This window comes from Misgurnus anguillicaudatus, chromosome 21, assembly GCF_027580225.2.
Source record: "Misgurnus anguillicaudatus chromosome 21, ASM2758022v2, whole genome shotgun sequence".
Classification (NCBI taxonomy): Eukaryota; Metazoa; Chordata; class Actinopteri; order Cypriniformes; family Cobitidae; genus Misgurnus; species Misgurnus anguillicaudatus.
Genome location: NC_073357.2, coordinates 32,079,603 through 32,098,912, shown reverse-complemented (window position 1 = coordinate 32,098,912; position 19,310 = coordinate 32,079,603). Strand labels below are relative to the sequence as shown.

General features: G+C 39.0%; 3 protein-coding genes across 6 annotated transcripts in view; 2 read left to right on the top strand and 1 right to left on the bottom strand.

Moving 5' to 3' along the window:
- myo1ea (myosin IEa) overlaps positions 1-10,380 on the top strand; it is a 59,476-nt gene extending 49,096 nt beyond the window's left edge. Inside the window, exons 20-29 of one of the 2 annotated variants that reach the window (XM_073858941.1) lie at positions 4,955-5,069; positions 5,699-5,868; positions 5,979-6,124; positions 6,851-6,997; positions 7,229-7,386; positions 7,791-7,883; positions 7,957-8,170; positions 8,310-8,339; positions 8,990-9,159; positions 9,278-10,380. In XM_073858941.1, the coding sequence (XP_073715042.1) occupies positions 4,955-5,069; positions 5,699-5,868; positions 5,979-6,124; positions 6,851-6,997; positions 7,229-7,386; positions 7,791-7,883; positions 7,957-8,170; positions 8,310-8,339; positions 8,990-9,159; positions 9,278-9,354 (1,320 nt within the window). In that variant the 3' untranslated portion in view covers positions 9,355-10,380. The remainder of the gene's footprint in view (positions 1-4,954; positions 5,070-5,698; positions 5,869-5,978; positions 6,125-6,850; positions 6,998-7,228; positions 7,387-7,790; positions 7,884-7,956; positions 8,171-8,309; positions 8,340-8,989; positions 9,160-9,277) is intronic. The other variant, XM_073858942.1, reaches the window with a different exon arrangement.
- Positions 10,381-10,435: 55 nt separating this feature from the next.
- ccnb2 (cyclin B2) lies at positions 10,436-13,107 on the bottom strand. Its single transcript, XM_055203162.2, has 8 exons — positions 12,948-13,107; positions 12,196-12,312; positions 11,862-12,116; positions 11,625-11,783; positions 11,314-11,550; positions 11,078-11,218; positions 10,890-11,000; positions 10,436-10,811 (listed from the first exon to the last, which is right to left on the bottom strand). The coding sequence occupies exons 1-8, from the start codon at positions 12,963-12,965 to the stop codon at positions 10,701-10,703; spliced, it is 1,149 nt and encodes a 382-aa protein (XP_055059137.2). The 5' UTR covers positions 12,966-13,107; the 3' UTR covers positions 10,436-10,700.
- A 1,238-nt stretch (positions 13,108-14,345) lies between these two features.
- The window catches only part of rnf111 (ring finger protein 111), a 43,826-nt gene continuing 38,861 nt past the window's right edge, over positions 14,346-19,310 (top strand). For 2 of the 3 annotated variants that reach the window (XM_073858940.1, XM_073858939.1), the window contains exon 1: positions 14,346-14,794. The gene's annotated coding sequence lies outside the window, so the exon portion shown is untranslated. The remainder of the gene's footprint in view (positions 14,795-19,310) is intronic. The other variant, XM_073858938.1, reaches the window with a different exon arrangement.

Here is a 19,310-nt window from a genome sequence, read left to right as displayed (position 1 = left end):
TGATGAAGCGCTTTTAGGCACTGTTTTCTCAAGACATCCTAACAGTCACATGAGGTGAACATCACGAAAACTGAGAAGACATGTGCAGAGGTTATATTTCATCTAAAACTAATATATAGGCAATCATTTCTCGTGATGATTCTGTTTGATGAGGGTGAGCAGGTCATTTTTTGTGAATTTTTACCCAGTAGTGTGAATAGAGAATTGTGTGTCAATGGGAGCTTTGTGTGCGAGTGTGTTTGTTTGTGTGTGGGATGAGAGACAGAGAGTATAAGAAGGAATTTCATTGTTTTTGCCCATTTGTATCTCATCAGTCCTGTGCCAGTTGTGAGTCTGTGCCAGGCCTTTGTGCTAATGATAGGATCTGATGTTTAGTCTAGAGAGTTTGTGTTTTTAGGAACATACAGGAAGTTGAATGCAGATTGCTGCTCTACTGCTGCCAGCCACAGTGCTCAAAGCATTACGTGAAACTGAAATGACACTTTATTTGTATAGTTGTTTGGTGAGAAATAAGAAAACATGAAATATTAAAGCAGCAGTTTTTCATGACCACATTTTTCAAACTTTTGTTGGTGTGTAAGGTTCCTGTTACACTCTTAAAAACAAACAGTGCTAAATAGCACTAAAAGTGGTTCACTGGCTCCTAATCTTAAAGGAATCATTTTAAGCGCTATATAGCACCTATGTAGTACATGTGTAAAACCATATTGTGCTATATAGAACCATATCTGGTGCTATAGTGCTGCTATATTACCCCTGGATGGTTCTTCTTCATAGGTGCTATATAGCGCTAAAAATGGTTCCCCTATGATTACGAGCTTTTGGTAGCCTGGGAAAACCCAGACAACTTCAGGCAAATTTTGATTTGCTCTGCAAGTAGTCTGGCAAAGAGGCCATTCAAGGCCATTTCTAATGCAGAGAAATCGCGGCACCAATTAGAAATGTGGGGGTGGACTTTATACGATGATGACAGCGCAGAGACGGTGAATCAGATTTTGTACATTTACAAAGATGGATGCCGCCATGGAACATCACTTGTTCGAATCAGCTATTGCGTCTGTTTTAAAGGTGCAGTGTGTAAATTTTAGCGTCATCTAGTGGTGAAGTTGCGAATTGCAACCAGCGGCACAGCCCACTGCCCAACCCTCGCTTTTAAAACACATAAAGAAGCTACGATAGTCACCACCTGACAAACATTTCAAAAAGTTTGTCCATTAAGGGCTTCTGTAGAAATATGGTGGCACTAAATGACGACTTCCATGTAAGGGGACCCTCGGTGTATGTAGATAAAAACGTCGCATTCTAAGGTTATAAAAACATAACGGTTCATTATAAAAGGTCTTTATACACCACAGATAATATAGTTTTGTATATTATTTTGCATTTTCTTTAAAGAAATCCTTCTAAAAATTACACACTGCACCTTTAAGTGATTTAAACTTTTCCTTTTCGTTAAAACCCGAGCAAAGAACAACACTCAAAGCCTTCATATCTAAAAAAAAAATGATGTTATCGCTCTCTTACCGACTGGATCCGGCAAAAGTCTGATATAGATCTGCATACGTCATCTCCTTCATCGCTGTGACTGGTTTTAGGTCTATCCAATTGGACACAGGGGCATTTGAGAGACATCCGTTGGTGACGCCCCTTTGGAAATGATTTGTCTATGAGGCTTTGTCAGACCTTAACTCAGTTACTACTGAGAATGGTCTGGTTTTAACCAGGCTAAACTTTGGTGCTACTTAGCACCAATTTTTTTAAGAGTGTAGAGCATAAATAATGCCTGCAAAATTATAAAGCTCAAAGTTCATTTTCTTTAACAGATTTCGCTTTTCAAGTACTACAGAGAACAGCCGGTTTGGACTACAGACCTTTACACACGAAACATGAACACATATTATATTGCGCAAAAACGTGCAAAATTACTGGGCGTAACAAGCAGGGCAGGCTGAAGCCTCTTTGTGCCATTATGGCTCATGTTTTGTCTTCACTGTCATGAGGTTTGACCTTTAGGAGGGTGATAATGTAGCTCTATTCAGCCCTGTTATTTACACCGAGCTCTTGCCCTTACCTTAAAAATGAACGTGAATCAAAATGATGCATTTATTTATATATTTATTTTCAATTTAGCTGTGTATTTTTAAGGGATACTTCAGCCAAATATCAAAATTAATCCATGATTTACTCACCCTCAAGCAATCCGAGATAAATCATCTTCTCAGACGAACACATTTGGAGCTATTTTAGTAAATGTACTTGCTCTTTCAAGCTTTATAATGGTAGAAAACAGGGATCAGGGAACAACTTATGACTTTAAACCCCACAAAAAAATGCATTCATCCTTCACAGAAGTAATCCACACGGCTCCAATGGGTTAATAGAGGTCTTCTGTGGGTAATCAATATGATTTTGTAAGAAAAATATCCACATTGCAAACTTATAATAACTTGCTTCTGGTGGCGGCACCGTCTTGGACTCACACGATGTGAATCACATGTGGATCCAGGAGGGCATCGTTAACGGAAGCTAGTTATTGTAGTTTATAAAGTATAAAATATGATTTTGTTTTTACAATATTTCATCGATTCCCCTTAAAAGACCATAAACCCCTTATAAACCCCTTGAAGCCATGTGGATTACTTATGTGAAACATGGATGCAGTTTTTTGGGCTTCAAAGTCAAAAGTTGTTCCCGGATCCCTCTTTTTTCTATGGGCTTGGAAGAGCAAGAGCATTTGCTGGGGTGACTCCAAATGTGTTGGTCTGAAGGATGATGAACATATGTTTCTCGGATTGCTTGAGGGTGAGTACATCATGGGGTTATTTAAGCATGTATGTGCTTCAGACTGTAGTTTCATTGGATATGTCTGTTCTGCATTCCAATTGAGGTCAATATTGAATTCATTGCATTCATGAATCTGTAAAATGTTAAAATTTATATAAAAAAGTTTGTTTTCATTTAGTACTACCTTTTAATATGCTATTTCACCCAACAGATGTTTACTTATAATCCACAACACACAATAATATCTCAATATACAGTAAATAACCCAAATTAAAGTTTACATACACTTGGTTTTTAAAGGCAGGGTATCTTATTTGATCCAGAAATATTTTTAGTTATGCTGGTTGAAAGTATACTCACATTCTAATAGCAATAACTAGGTTAAGCTGTTTAAATGTATTTGTAGAAATTTATGTCATCTGTGAAAGGCGTAGGACCAAAAAATAGATCTCGGACGTTGCCTTTTTTGTCCCTCATCCATAAACGTAATTTGAATGCCACTGCGCAGTTTTTCACGCAGACACCATACGTCATCGGTGTGTTCACGTGCGCTCACCTCCTGTCTATAAACAGAGGGAGAATGGCAAACCTTTCTGCTGAATTGACAACCTGTACAGGAGCCACAAAACGAAAGACATCTTTTATAACAATAACAGCAAAAACTGCCTGGATCAGCAAATAGCAAAAACCCAAATGAACATCAGTAACTTTACTGCTTTACCACGAGATGCAAACAGCTGCAGGAGGCAAAGGGTCTGAAAGGGTCGTTGCACTGTTTATTTTGGTAAGGTGGGTACGTGATATGTTTGTATTGAGATGTATTCAGATATTCTACTTTGATGAAACATTGTTTTGCTTATGAAATTTGTGGTCGTTTACGGATTAGCGTAATGATATACTACATCTACACAACCGAAAGTGTGCTTTAACTAATTCTGATGTAAACCAGTTGTTTATGTTGGTTATTTTGGTAATGTTATTCACTTTGTACTGCAAAGTTTTCTCACTGGTGAATGAGACATGAGATGTGACCGTCTGATATGTGTGTGTTCTTGTGTTTTGAAAGAGGCGTGACTGGATGGCGATTTGACAGGAGGGTGGGATCGTGATTTCATTGCTAGTCGGCTACTGTTTGCATTTTTCAAAATGTGATACCCTACATTTAATACTGTGTGAAGTTACCTGGACAATCAGTGACTGCTTTTGTGTTTTGTGATAGTTGTTCATGAGTCCCTTGCTTGGCCTGAGCCATTAAAGGATTAGTCCATTTTCTTAAAAGAAAAATCCAGATAATTTACTCACCACCATGTCATCCAAAATGTTGATGTCTTTCTTTGTTCAGTCGAGAAGAAATTATGTTTTTTGAGAAAAACATTGCAGGATTTTTCTCATTTTAATGGACTTTAATAGAGCTTAACACTTAATACTTAACTCAACACTTAACTGTTTTTAACCACAACTTTTCGTCTAGGTCCGGTCCAGCGCGACCTAACGTAAATGCGTAGTGATGTAGGGAGGTCACGTGTTACATATATAAAACGCAAATTTGCGGACCATTGTAAACGATAAACTGACACAAAGACATTAATTAGTATCAGTTGACACACAACAACGTAGGAACGTTCCTCTTTCTCCACACTTGTAAACACTGGGGCGGAGTTTCGCGTTCATCCTCTTGACGTCATGACGTATTGCGTGGGCGCATCACGACCGGACCTAGACGACAAGTTGTGGATTGGAGGTGCATGTTTTTTATTTTTCTTGTCAAAAATGACGATCTATCGCTGGATGGGACCCTTGTGCCTCGTTTGGGATCCTTTATGGTCCTTTGAAACTCTGTTGAAAAAAACTGTTAAGTGTTGAGTTAAGTATTAAATGTTGGGCTCTATTAAAGTCCATTCAAATGAGAAAAATCCTGCAATGTTTTCCTCAAAAAACATCAAGTGAGCGGGGACGGACATCAACATTTTGGATGACATGGTGGTGAGTAAATTATCTGGATTTTTCTTTTAAGAAAATGGAATATTCCTTTAAGCTTCCCACTTTTATTATAATTATCATTTTGCATATTCTGTAAACTTACGTCTCCCATACATAAAGCCTGACCTCAACTGCTGGACATATGACATGCACAACATGCATCAATTCACCACATGTTAATTTCTTAAAGCTTTTCCTGCTGGAGGAGACGAGAGAGCGCAAGTTCGACGGTTATGCCAGAGCCATTCAGACGGCATGGCGGAAGTATTGTGCCCGCAAGAAATATGTTCAGATGAGAGAAGAGGGTGAGTTCTGCTTTGCGCTGACTTGTTGTATGTAATGTCTAACACTTTAGCCTTCCTCCATGAACACACATGCAAAGACAAGCACATTAGGAGGAAAGGGAAAACCAATGTTATCTTAAATAGCAAAATGCCTCATAGTCAAAGGGGGTTTTTCCCACCAATCTGTTTGCATTATGACCTCAGCTGCCTCATTCAGCTGAATTACAGAAGTTATATTTAAAAATAATATTACATACACAGACAATGATCCACTTCATCCTGTGTCAATGTTCATGTTTATAGAGTAGGCCTACTGGTTGATGACATGGGATGACCACTAACAAAAGTACAATGGTTCTTGATTTACTCATGGTAAAACATAAAATATATAACATAACACATATATAAAAATATGTTTTTTTTATGAAGAATATGAAGAAGTCAAGGTTGTGCTTTATTATGAATAAAGCTGTATTAACCAATGAACATCCAGATCCATAATTATTTGCATTATTAATTATTATTCAATTAATTATTAAATATAAAAAAGCTGTACTAAAGTACCACCAAAGTATGTTTTTGTAATGGACATAAGGTAAAAGCTGAAGCTCTGAGAACATAACTAAAATATAACTTTTCTCTCTTCCCAGCATCTGATCTGCTGCTGAACAGAAAGGAGAGAAGACGACACAGTTTGAACAGAAACTTTATGGGTGATTACCTGGGCATGGATGACCGGCCTGAACTCAGGCAATTCTTGGGCAAAAGAGAAAAGATCGATTTTGCGGACACCGTCAACAAATACGACAGACGATTTAAGGTGAGGGCTCCAAAACATTCTCACAGTTTCGTTGTAATATCCAGCTTTTAGCAAGTGTGTAATTTGTATTTACCTATGGTTGTCTCTATCTATCTTCATCTGTTATTCAGAGCATTAAGAGAGACCTGATCCTCACCCCTAAATCTGTCTACCTGATTGGAAGAGAAAAAGTGAAACAGGGCCCTGAGAAGGGACAGGTGAAAGAAGTCATGAAGCGTAAAATTGATGTTGAGAAGATTTTGGCTGTTTCTCTCAGGTATGCAGGTTATGTTTTTGTGCACAAAACCATCAAATCACTCGTTCTCGGTTTTTGTTCATTCTCTTGTAAGCTGTAGTGAACCTTTGCACAAGGTGACATAGCACACATTTACAATAAAAACAGGAAACCTACACATTAAGCTTTGAGCAGTTCCCGTCCCATGTGTAAAACAGACCCTTGATCTCCAGCCTGCATGTGGTCCCATCGTGCCTTGAATAGCCATCTGCAGAATTATAGGCATAAAGACATCAAAGGTCCAGTCTGTATGTTACAGACCTTGTTGGCCCTGTGTTTCATAATACTTAAGAAATTTGTAATATATAAAGTCTATTTTAGTTTTTAGCGCTCCTTAGACTGTATAGGGAAGTTATCATACATCACTCTGAAACCCAAAGATTACTCATCTTACAAATAATCACCTAAGAGGAAGTTTCCCAAATTAGCCATGCCACCATCGCCCCAACCCCCACAACCTTGAATTTATCCTTTATCCTTGCAAGTAGGGGGGTTGTCAATAATGCGAACCAGGTGTTGCTGTAAAGGGAAAGTTTACCTTGTAAAAAACTCATTAGAAACGACTTAAGTTTATAGGGCTAAACAGGGCACCGCTGCATGTGTTCAAGTCAAAAAGAAACCAAACTTTCAAACGTGCCTTAATGCTTTTCTGATGTTTAAGATCAAACAAATGTGGACATTTTATTAAATGATGTTCCTCTCTCTCAGCACAATGCAAGATGACTTCCTGATCCTGCATGAGGAAGAATACGACAGCCTGCTGGAGTGTGTATTTAAGACGGAGTTCATCAGTTTATTGGCACGCAGATACGAAGAGAGACTACAGAAAAAGCTACCTCTCAAATTTGGCAACACGTACGTTGATATGTCTTTGTTATATATAAATCCAAATTTAAACCAAAAATGCTCACAGTTGAAAGTGACTTACTGACAAAAGAGAAGAACCATATAACAAGCGTTCAAATTTTAAACACCGGTTCCTCTTCTACAAGCTATTGTTGGATAATTTGTTTATTGAAATGTTGTACCATTGGTGACATTTATTTAGTGTGCGAATAAAACAATGACAAGCTGTTCCTACTCCAGGCTGGAACTAAAACTTAAAAAAGAAGGATGGGGACCCTGGAATGCAGGAGGATCCAGACAGGTGCAGTTCATTCAAGGCCAGGGGGACATAGCTGTGCTGCGACCCTCAAACAAAACGCTGCAGGTCGGCATCGGGCCGGGTCTGCCCAAGAACTCACGTAAGTACAGACCCAAAATGTTTTCGCCCTGTAACGGTACATTCACCCAGGGCATAAGCGCCAACGCTTCCCATTCACTTTTAATGGGTGACGTCATGCATTGGCGAAATTAATTGTGGGTCCGTCGGCGCCGCGTCAGTGCCGTTGCTCGCGGCAGAAGTTGAACATTTCTCAACTTTTCAATGCGTGTGTCAGCCAATCAGATTGCCTTATGCAAATAACCTAGGGTGAGCCAGCCAATTACATTTATGGAAGACCGGAGCATGTGCTGCAGCCACTGTGATTGGCTCTTGGCCGTGCTTCAGACAAGCCTTCTGTCAAGCGTTAACGCTTTGGCCCCGTGTGAATGTACCGTAATGCAAGTCTTGATGTTTACCATATGATGATTTACAATCCTCATCCAGGACCCACTAAGAAAGGTGTCACTCAAAGCCGCACCAACAACGTGTCCAGGACCCACCAACATACCCCAACACGTATGGCACCCGGCCCTCCAGGTACAATACTATCCGGTATGAATCTAATAAAGATTTACGTTTTTCACGATGCTAAGCCTGTGTGTTTTCCCAGGGGTTGCTCACCAAAATGGTGGGCTGAAGAATGCGAATCACGCTGCCAATCAAAGAAACTCTCAACATCACGGCAATCAGAGGCAGACGTCGGGAAACGCTGCCCGCCCGTTTCTGCCCACCAACGTCAGTCAACTCAAGGACAGGGGCAGCAGACAAACACCCCAGCAACCCAACCTGGATTTCCTGAGAGTACCGGATCAAGGGGCTGCAGGGTGAGAAAACATATTTGAAATGACTTATTTGTCAAAATTTATCTTGTTTCAAGCTAAAGCTTGAATACAAGGTTGAATCCAGGAAGACGAAACAGTGAGCTGGTTTTGAGTGTAACGCATGTATTTCTTTACCAAGCAGAACTCGACCGTCATCTGGAAATGGAGTAATGTGAGTTTGAGCATGTGTGTAGTTTCTGTTAGGTGGCAGTGGTTGTGGTTCATTTTAGCCTACTAGCGGTAGATTGACCCCAAAGATGCCCAACTCCAAATCTACCTTTTATGTTCTTTCTCAGACTTAGCATGTTTTATCTTACATTAAATAAAAGCATTTAATTGTACATCAAAGATTATTTACAGTTAACGGTACTGTATTGACAGAGCCAGGCATTTTTCTGGCCGAATCCATGCAAAGGTTTAAGAATTTGGATTGGGCATTTTCCTAATTTTTCTCTGCTGTTATCATGATGGACGTCTCTTCACAGCATCATGAAAGTTGAATGGGGTTACAAATAGCCTTCATTACAACAGCTAAAGAAAAATAATAAATCAACCAATAGCTTGGGAATCAGGTGGTGGATCAACTAAATCAAACATCATGACTAGTCCCGTGTGAATATATACGCTTATATCTGTCACCACCTTGTGGAGAACACACAAACTAACACCGCAAACTCAAGACAGCTAACCCTCTCACAGCCGCTATCACAATGAAAGCCAAGCTATATGGTTTTGAAAAACAGTAGATTCACAATTAATTCCACTTTATATATTAGTAATATAAAATGTGCCAATCTGTCAAACCTTGTGATTTTCTCAAAGGGCCCACAGACAGTCCAACAGCAGGCCTGCTCCAGGAGGCGGACGGCCCAAACCCGCCCCAAAGCCTAAGCCCCATGTGCCTCAGTGTAAAGCTCTGTATGCCTACGATGCCCAGGACACAGATGAGCTCAGTTTTAATGCAGATGACATTATTGACATCATAAAGGAAGGTAAGCAGGGAACTCAGTGTGTGCATGTAGAGTTTTTTTTCTTCTCATAAATAAACAATAACTATCAAGTATTGCTATGCGCATATTATAAGCTCATATTGCTCTTTGTATTGTCTAGATGCTTCTGGATGGTGGACAGGTAGATTGAGAGGTAAACAAGGCCTATTTCCAAACAACTATGTGACCAAGATCTAACATTTTGTGCCAGACACTTAATGAACCTCAGAAGACTCGTTGGACAAATCGAGAAGGTGAAATGGCGGAGAATGAGGAATTCAGAGAATGAAGGAAAGAAGTGTGCCATGGCTGTGGTTGACTCCCTATGAGCTTTACATTCTGTTGCCACAGACACTTTGAAGCAGCCATGCGACTGTATTTTGAGGAGCAGACGTTGGCCACTACACTCTTTTCTCCAGGGCGATAAATACTGAACTGTCCCTGTGAGCACTGATCAAAACTATTTATTGTATTTATAGCATTTATTTCTGACATGGTTTGTTCAGCTGTCATTGATATTTAAGGTGATCTTTTTTCACTTGAAGAGATGAAGTAGCCATTGTATGTGGGAACAGCTTTTGCAATAGATTTTATATGTAAATTAAGGTGCTCACCTTTTCATTCTTTTGTCCAAATCAATGGTTTTATTGGGGGGATGTTGTGCTGCTAATTGACTTTCATATTTTAGATAAGAAAAGCCCAAATGTATATAATGCACTGTAATTCTTAAACTGTATGAATAGAAATTGAGGTAATAATCTTGACACAATGCTGAATGTATCATTTTTGGAAAGATGCAACAGTTCTGTAAAACAATTTTATTGAACAATATTTCAATTATGAAGACTCGCAGTCACTTCTGTTCCCAAATTACTGTATGATAAGTGTACTGTGTTTAGTTACAAAAAGCACTTTTAGTTAATTTTATAGAAATATACTGGACAGGTTACAGAGACAAAAGGTTTGCTGAAGAAGTGCTAGTCACTGAAGGGAAATTTTCTTTTTGCATAAATAGTTTACATCTGCATCTCAGCGGGTGCGGAAGTTCAAAATTTACCCAATGGATTTAAATTTATCAGGTGGTACTTCCTATTGGTTTTTGTAATCTTGAGATGACAGACTTGCATGCTTATTCCAAATAAGCAGATTTGTGCAATATGAACAGCAGGCAACACATCATGGGTCTATTTCTTTTTAATAAAGCATGAGCATTTATACACTTAAGTTTTATTGTCTCGGACCATAAGAAAGTCAACATGATCAAGACACAACACCAACACAGAGTTAAACCTTTGGTATTTAATTCAGTTCATCAGTTTGCAAAATAAACATTCAAGCAAATATACAGCTCCAGGAAGTATACACAAAAGATAAAACCCAATTCAAAACCTCATTTTAAAATTTAAGCTAAAATTAGCGTTTATTAATAAAGACAGTTTAAGAATATGTACATCCGTTTAAAAGCAGCAGTCCATCTCCCAAAATGGCTGCCACGTAATAAAGTGCAGGTTGATTGTCCGTTACTACATAAAAAAGTTAAATCCTCAAGAGCTGGACAGCAAAGGTGCAGCAAGATCCTTTACAAGCGAAGACTTCAACTGAGGAAGGAGGCTGATCTTCATCAACTTACTGCTTGAATACTTTTTCTTCACACTCTGAAAAACAAAGGAGCCAAATGTTAGCAATGGTTTTAAACGACCTCAAACATTAGCAAAAATTACAAAATGGCTTACCACATGCTTGGAGAGACCCTCATTGACGCTAACAACATTTTTGGCAATGTGCTGCATGATAGGCTTTAAGTGAGCCTCATCATATGTGGAGTAGTGTTGTTGGGTTGGTGACTGGAATGGCAAAACAATTTATTAGCGGGAGAAAAATGCGAAAAAGCAAAGTCTCACTGCTACAGTACCACACTTACCCATTTTTGGCCATCAAGCACAAGTTGTGAAAGGCACAGCGCAGCAGCCGCAGTCTCAGAAGGGTGATAATGGACCATGTCATAATCGAGCAGCGTCAGTTCAAGAAAATACTTCGCAAGTGTATGCTTTTCTGCATCCGCCTAAAACACATGGTGATGAGCAGACGACTCATGAGGCTCCGACAACCCCCCAAAAAAATAAAATCTGTACAACCACATTAGTGACCAACACTTACATTTCCAGCCTTTGATGCTCGCCGCAGAAAATGCAGGGGCAAAGGACGTCCAAGCTCGAAGTTCAGCCCACTGAGAATCAACATCTCCATCTCTCGAATCTGAGCTTTTGTGAAAGCATCATCAGCAATGTAAGCAAAGTCCCCAACCCCAGGCACAAAGATCTCTTCATATTTACAAGCGATCAACATTGCAGTAACCCCCACTAGCTGTAGCTTCTTGCGGGTCACTGGTTGGACCTAAAAAGAAAAGAATCAGTTTAACTGCATGCTACTGCATTAATAATACTGCCAATATACACAATTTTACATACCTGAAGGAAGCGGTCAAGAATGGCCACAGTCATGTACAAAGTCTCCTGCAGCAGTTGAAACCTTGAGTGCACCTGAATCAGCCAGTCAACCAGGAGAGCACGCATGCGCCCATTGATGTCATAGCCATGCATATAACAAGGATGAATGGGTTGTTGAGCCTGTAAGTGATGCAAAGCGGTTATAGGGTGCATGAATCAGGTTAACTTTCAAAATAAACCTCATAAGGGCAAACATACCTCAAGGCTTTGCAGATATTTATAGATGTCCTTAACATACTCGGAACACAACTGGGGCATGTCGGCATCACCTTCATCAATATCGTCGACTGGAAAGAGGGTGCTGGAAAAGGCTTGACACAACTCATCTTCCTTCATACTGACATCACCTTGAGCTGGGGGTACAACTTCAGCAGGTTGGGGGAGCTCCGGCTCTACATGGGCACGTTTTGGTAGCACATTTTGCCGGACAGTTGGTTTTACAAGTAGACTCTTCTAGAAGCATAAAGAGAAAATAATTGATACAGATGAAGCCTTTCAATAAGAATGCAGAGTATGTGGGGAAAACACATACCTTGGTTTGAACTGGTTTATGAGCAAAATTTGAGATTTCGCCAAACACTGCCCTCCTTGTACCGCCATTTACAGGCCCTGCTTTGCCACCAATGAACACAGGGTTGTTTGCATTGCGCTATGGGGGAACAAGATCAGACATTAACATACAAGCCTTTATTTTTGGGTAAACTTTTCCTTTAAAGTTGTCTTCATTTACTCACTCATGTTGTAGCAAGCATGTATACATTTGTTCCAATGACCACAAAGATAGATATTTTGAGAAAGGTTTGTAACCAAAACATCCATGAGCCCCATTCACTTACACAGTATCATTTTTTTCTTACTATGGAAGTGAATGGGGCTCATGATCGATTTGGTTACAAATATTCCTCAAAACAGCGTTATTCGCGTTCATTAGAACAAATAAACGTACATAACATGAATGCGAGTAAATTACAGTGTTTCACTTTGGGTGAACTATCCCTTTAAACCACACTCAGCAGATCGTGTAGATACTAACGTTAAATAGACCACATTAGAATAAAGTAGATTATAATTACAGCTAAATTTTAAATACTACACGAACAACTGCACAATTCCAAGCAAGCATAATAAAAGATGATAATACACCAAACGGCATGTTACAACACTTCATTTAATAACAAACTCGAAGGTGTTGCGAGGCTACACGAGACCTGGTAATGCTAAACACACCAACAACTGGCTTTTTTATAGAGAGGAACATAAATAAACATTAGCGAAAATACTCACCAAAGCGTGCATTTCCATAACTAATCGATAGTTTTAAAAACTTAAAATCTCGCCGTTGTTTGACCTCGATGTTACTCGAACTCTTCAACCCAAAACAAGCTGCTCTAAGGCACAAAGGCCTGTTCGTGATTCAAATACCGCTCCGTGCTCTCTGATTGGCCAACGCAACATCCCATTCTCAATTTCTATTGGCTGGGAGTAGAGAGAATGCATGTCAGTCATCTGTAATTTCCTGTTTAACATACAGCTGAGGATGGAACGCATAGATATGTATAAAGGCTAGATGGCTCAAGGCGGAGTCCCTAACGGCATCACCTGGCGGCCATCTCAGGACAGGGCGCCCGCTCACTCGCAGCACCGAGCCCAATGGTGCAGGTACTTTTAAACGACCACAACTTGCTCAATTTTCCACCGATTTTCAAACGGTTTGGGTTTTTACAAACGTTATTAACGTGGCTATAATACTGGATGTTTTAACATGTTTCATGAATTTATTTTTTATTTTTAGTATAGGTATGCAGTGTCATAGGTACATCTTTGACGTTTATAACAAACCAAACCGTTTGAAAATCGGTAAAAAATTAAGCAAGTTATGGTCATTTAAAAGTACCTGCATCATTAAAACTCAATGCTACGAGTGAGCGAGCGCCCTGTCCTAAGATGGCCGCCAAAATGCGGACGTTGCACTCAATTGGCCAGCAGCGCGGACGAGCCATCTAGCCTTTATATCTATGATGGAACGTAAATAAAGGACTTTTTTATATAAAGGAGATTATGGTGCCATGTATTTGTACATCTGATTCGATAATAAGCTTTTGGTCAAAGAAGTTTAACATAGTTTTTTAAAAATATACGACGTGTCGTGACAAATTTTCTGCTTTAAAAATCTAACTCTGTTCCATGAACGTTTAATCGCGGTGTATAATTGCGTGTAGAATATTAGACGACTACAAAGTAAAGCAATGATTATACAAACAACTCGGCGCCGCATCAATTACAAATTCATTTTAATGGATGTAGTTACAAGTGAATTGGTACAGAAGAGGTGGAAACCACGAAAATGCACTAGTAATAATTAATGCGTAATGTTGTTTGTATTTACATTTTTAAAAACCTTAAATCGCAAGCTTTAACAAGATTCTTCAGTTGTTTACAGTACATAATATATTATAAGTGCTAACACTTTTTGCCACCAGAGGGCATCAGGTGATCAGGGACAATAAAATGACTAGGAAAATAAGTTTATTATATTTACCTATATTTACACAATAAATAAAACGTCTGTATCGAAAGTGTTCACACGATATGATAATTTATGGAGAATACACAAAATATTTCTAATTTTAATCAAGACAACAAATGAGTCGTCAATGTTGTGAGAATGTCGTAAAGTGTCGAAACGCGAGTGTGGATGTGTGTGCGTGTGTGTACCAGAGCTGCCTCTCACACACAAACACACACATAGCAGTGCATTAATGGACGCCGCGAATCGGCAGGAATGGGGACTCGCAGCCGAGGGCAAACGGGGAGGAATTTGTGCCACAAATCGCCATTAAATTAACCGTACTCTCCTTACGTCTAGCTCGCCGTGGCGTATTCCGTTTGATATTGTGTATTGCGGGCGGTTTCTCCTATTTTTAAGACGAAATCGTCGAAAAAACCGTGAGTTAGCGGGGAGGCTAAACCATTGGGCCTCTCGGGTTTGTGAGCCTGTCAGTTTCACACAAGCCTCCGCTGACGTTCACTCGTTTCCCCGACACTTTCTACGTCTGTCGACGAATTTCGCGGACCGTATGCCCTGGGAAGGGATTTAACCCGAACACTGACAGTTTTGTGACGTGTTAGAGGTAAGTGTTACTGAATGTTTTTGTGTTAATGGCAAATGTAAATTGGTTGGAGCTATTGTTTGACTAACAGGGGAAGCTAATAGCCTCCCGCTAGCAGTTTCATTAGGTAACGTTAGAGAAGTGTGTGCCTGTCCCAAAACATTTAGGGCTGTTGGGCTACTGATACCCAGCATTGCAACATTCAGCTGCTTTTGAGTAAGTTACACACGTCGTATCTGTTAGGTTTTGGAATGGGTTTAGTGCTGTCAGATGATGCGTTGACGGTTTTTCGAAAGCGAGGACAACATCAACATACCATTGACGTTTTTCATCGTCTGTTGTTTATCAAAACTATCCTTAGTTTTCCCCAGTGTTTGTATTTTTTTAGGGCGAGCTGTCATTGAACCAAATGTTGTCCTTTTAATTGGAAATGAGGCTGCTTTGATCTGGCCATTTTGAGACCGAATCGACCAGAAGCCCTTGTTTTTGAAAGGTACCTAATACAGATTCCACCCATTTTTAGGTATTCAATAAAAAACATTTTATTTCCCGTCCTCTGAAAAATTGTGGTGTTAGCTTCTACAAATCATTGACATCTGGTTTAAATATAATAGGGCTTTGATTTGTAATGTTAACACGACTTGAGCTGCTGTTCTCTGCTTAGTGTGTTGTTCATTGCATATTGTCTTCAACTTTTCACTTCTTTACCTGTTATGTAAACAAACCTTATATATATAAAACCATATATATATATATGATTTTTTTTTTTTCAATTAGCAAATGGTCTGTTAAAGAGGTACTTGAGCTTTAGAAATGTTCATTGACAACTTGAGGGAAGTAAATTGAAGAATAAACATTGGATGAACATGTAAATGACACATACAATGCATGAACAGCATTTACTATTCGTCTGTTACCTATAGGATGTTGTAATATTGGGGTAAATTGGCATTGTCCATATGATTGTTTAAAAATCCTAAATTAATTCATTGAAATTGATATCTTTTTCCATGTTAGGTCCATAGTACATTTTATTTTCCCTGTAAAAATATGTATAACAAAATGTTTACCTCCTCATTTAGCATTGGCTTTATATATGCAATATTAAAATCTGCTCGTAAAAAATGGTATATTTAGTTAAAAACTTGATTTACAAAAATTGTTATTCGTCCTCTCAAATTTAACCCATAGCAATGTTTACATCTTTTAAAATCATATAGCCTGTTTCAAAATGCTGATGCGTGCGTTTTGTAAACAATGTGTGTGATGAATTTACAGTGACATTTACGGATTCCCCAATGTTCAGGCCTGTGTCCTGCTATTAGTAATGGCAGAGCAACCCAACATAGATATACATAGCAATCCTTGGGGATGGAATTAAAACAGCCCCCCCCCCCATAATCCCTTCTCTTCTGAAATCTGTATCCACCTTGGCGTCAAGAGGCACTGCCGCAATGGGCCCCTCTGGGGCAGCTTCATATGGAAGTGCAATGGTGCACTTTGTTCTGTGGCACAGTGGTACATCACAGGTTGACAGGATCTGCCTCTAAGGATCCTGGGAGAGTAGTCTGCCAAAGAAACATTGGTGAACAGTTTGAGTTCTCTGATGTCTTAATAGTGAGTGGATGGGATTAAAAAATATTGGCCTAATGTAAGTCGTGGCAAGAAAGGTCATGGATGTATCGCTTGGACTATCATGCATAATTCTAATGGCATGCTAAGGAATCACAACAGATTGCATTTTCATGTGATTTGAGTCTTGGTTCAGTTCCTGATCTTGTCGTTTCCACGTCTTGCAGTCAACCTCGTATTTACTGGGAGGATTCATTTTTGACATTGTGTTCTTTGTTGTTTCACTGCATATAAATGTTCCTTGTAAAATTCACAACATTTAGGCTGTGTGTAGTTTTTGCATTTTAAAATAGTGGTGTAATGGGTTTTAAGTGTTTTTCTTGGTTTTCTTTTGTAGAATTGGATATCTCCAAAACATTAGTGAGTCATAAACGTTTGTGTTCTTGATAGAATAACAATATTACCATGGCTACAGTTAAACATTTTGTATGTTAATATTTGGAACGTGACTTCAGACAGATAGAGTCTATGGTAGTGTTTAAGAAAAATTTGAAACAATGTAATTCATATATTTTGTTTTTCCTTTAAACATAAACACTATGGGGCGGTTTCCCACAGGGATCAGACTAGTCCTAGACTAAAATTAATGTAAGAGCTGCCTAAACTGAAAACATCTTGCACTGACATATCTTAAAATACATAAGTGCTCTTTGTTTTGCATCAAAATATACACAAGTAATGTTTTTAGTAACGCATGTTTGTTAAAATTAGTTATATTTCCCTATTAAACTCAGGTCTAGTCCTGGGTTAAGCTAATCCCTGTCTGGGAAACTACCTCTATAGGGTGGTTTCCCAGACATGGTTTAGATTAATCCAGGACTAGGCCTTCGTTATTTTAGGGCATTTAAATCGTTTTTACAAACAAACATTACAAAAAAATACTGGTGTGCATCTTGAGACAAAACAATGGCAGCAATATATGTTAAAGGAACAGTATGTAAGAAATTTATATCAATTAATCATAAAATGGCCTTGATATGTCACTAGACATTAAGAAATCATTTTTATTTCAAATACTTATATCACTGACAACAGTGGTCTGGCCAGGATATTGTCATTTAAAAAGTTGAGTTGCAGCCCTCAACTAATGTTTATGTTGTCATTTTGTAGCCTGATGTTGTCATACTCAATTCTAGTCAGAATTTGAGTCTGATACCGCTCCATTGAGCTATAATTATGAGGCGTGTCTCAACCGAAAAATGCCTCTGCACTCAATTGGATAGACCTACGACCAATCAGAGCAACGGAGTGTGTGTGTGAGTGTATGTTGAAATTACGTCTTTGCAGCCTGACCGAACTGCTGGTTATTTCGCTACAATGACACTAACATTGTGATTATACTGAGTTAGCGAATGTACATCAACACCTACTATGTTTACAACATTTCGTTTATATCACAACATGAAGTATTTACTAAGTCATAGAGTAAGACTATCTCTTACCGTTTGTACGTTAGGTGAACTTCATCCACGACGATACCCATTACGTTTGCTTGAAAATATTGGAGCCTAGCATGTCCCTCCAATTATTCAGCAACCATGATTCCGGGCTTCCGAAAAGAAGCTGGCAACGACCGCTAATTATATCCATCTCGTCGTGCACGATGAGTTGCATCGCCGTGATAACGTTAGCCATTTCAGTTGCGACCAACTTTTGCCGAATAGGAAGGACGCCAAAAACATCAACAAATGCCTTGCTCGCGTTTCTCTGTTCCTCTTTTAAAATCAATGCTCTGTCGATAACTTTTAGAACAGACTCAATGTCAGAATCCACACATCTGAACTCTACAGCGGCAGCCATTCAACACACGCGCTCTTTGGTGACGTGGTTCATTACGTTACTGTTGATTATCTGTCCATCATCGTATAAAGCCCGCCCTGACAATTTGATTGGTTCGCCCAGCTCTAGTCCTAGCATAGCAGCTCCTCAACGGAAAAACGCCAGACCGATCTGCCCGTTCTCAAATTCTTGTGGGCGGGGCTAAGATCGGCTGGCACCCAGGCTAGTCATTTTGTGTATTGGCCACAAGTTTTGTGATTGCAATACCAGTTTTGGCCACAATCCTACATACTGTTCCTTTAAGATATGTCAGTGCAGAATGTTTTTAAGTTAAGGCGGTTCAAGCATGCATTTTAATCTGAGACTCGGTAGGACAAACCTTGTTTGAAAAACTGACTCTATAAAAATTTTGTTGTGACTGAAAAAGACAAAATAAATCAAAACTATGTTATGTTATATCATCATAGAAGCCCAGAAGTTGCAAAAATTTATATTGGCAATTTTATCAACCAGGTCACCACAGGTCAAGCCTTTTAAACAGTATTTTGGAGTTGCTCTCATCTATTTTGGCCTCTTATTGGCTCCAACTCCTCTATATCTGATTCACATTGAGACTGTAAGTTTATGGGACAGTATTCCCTTTGAGATTTAACAGCAAAGTTAATGTGTTATAAAACGCATGTAAACAGCAGTGATATTAGCAGAAGGGCCTCTTGTGGGGATGCCTCGAAGGGAAAATTCTTGCCCGAAGCTGAATAAAATGAAAAATTCGAAGGCTGAATACTGAACAATTAAAAAATCCTAATTATTTTTGCCAAATTTCTCACCATTGCACAAGTTACGTTGCATTTTCAGAATGTCATTTTTACTATATTTATTTCACATTATTTAACAATCAAATTTTTTTAACATTACAGTAGTAATTATAGGGCCTTTTTATATCGGGTCACTTCTCTGATCAGATAGATATCTGAGTTGTTAAAACTCTTCCATTTACATTCGACCACATAAATGAGTCTTGGCTAAATGCTAAATTAATCTGATCTCTATTCCTGCGCAAAATGCAAAAGAACCTTGAAGCAACGCTTATATAGCACTGTATTTTAAAGCAGTGGACACGCGCCTG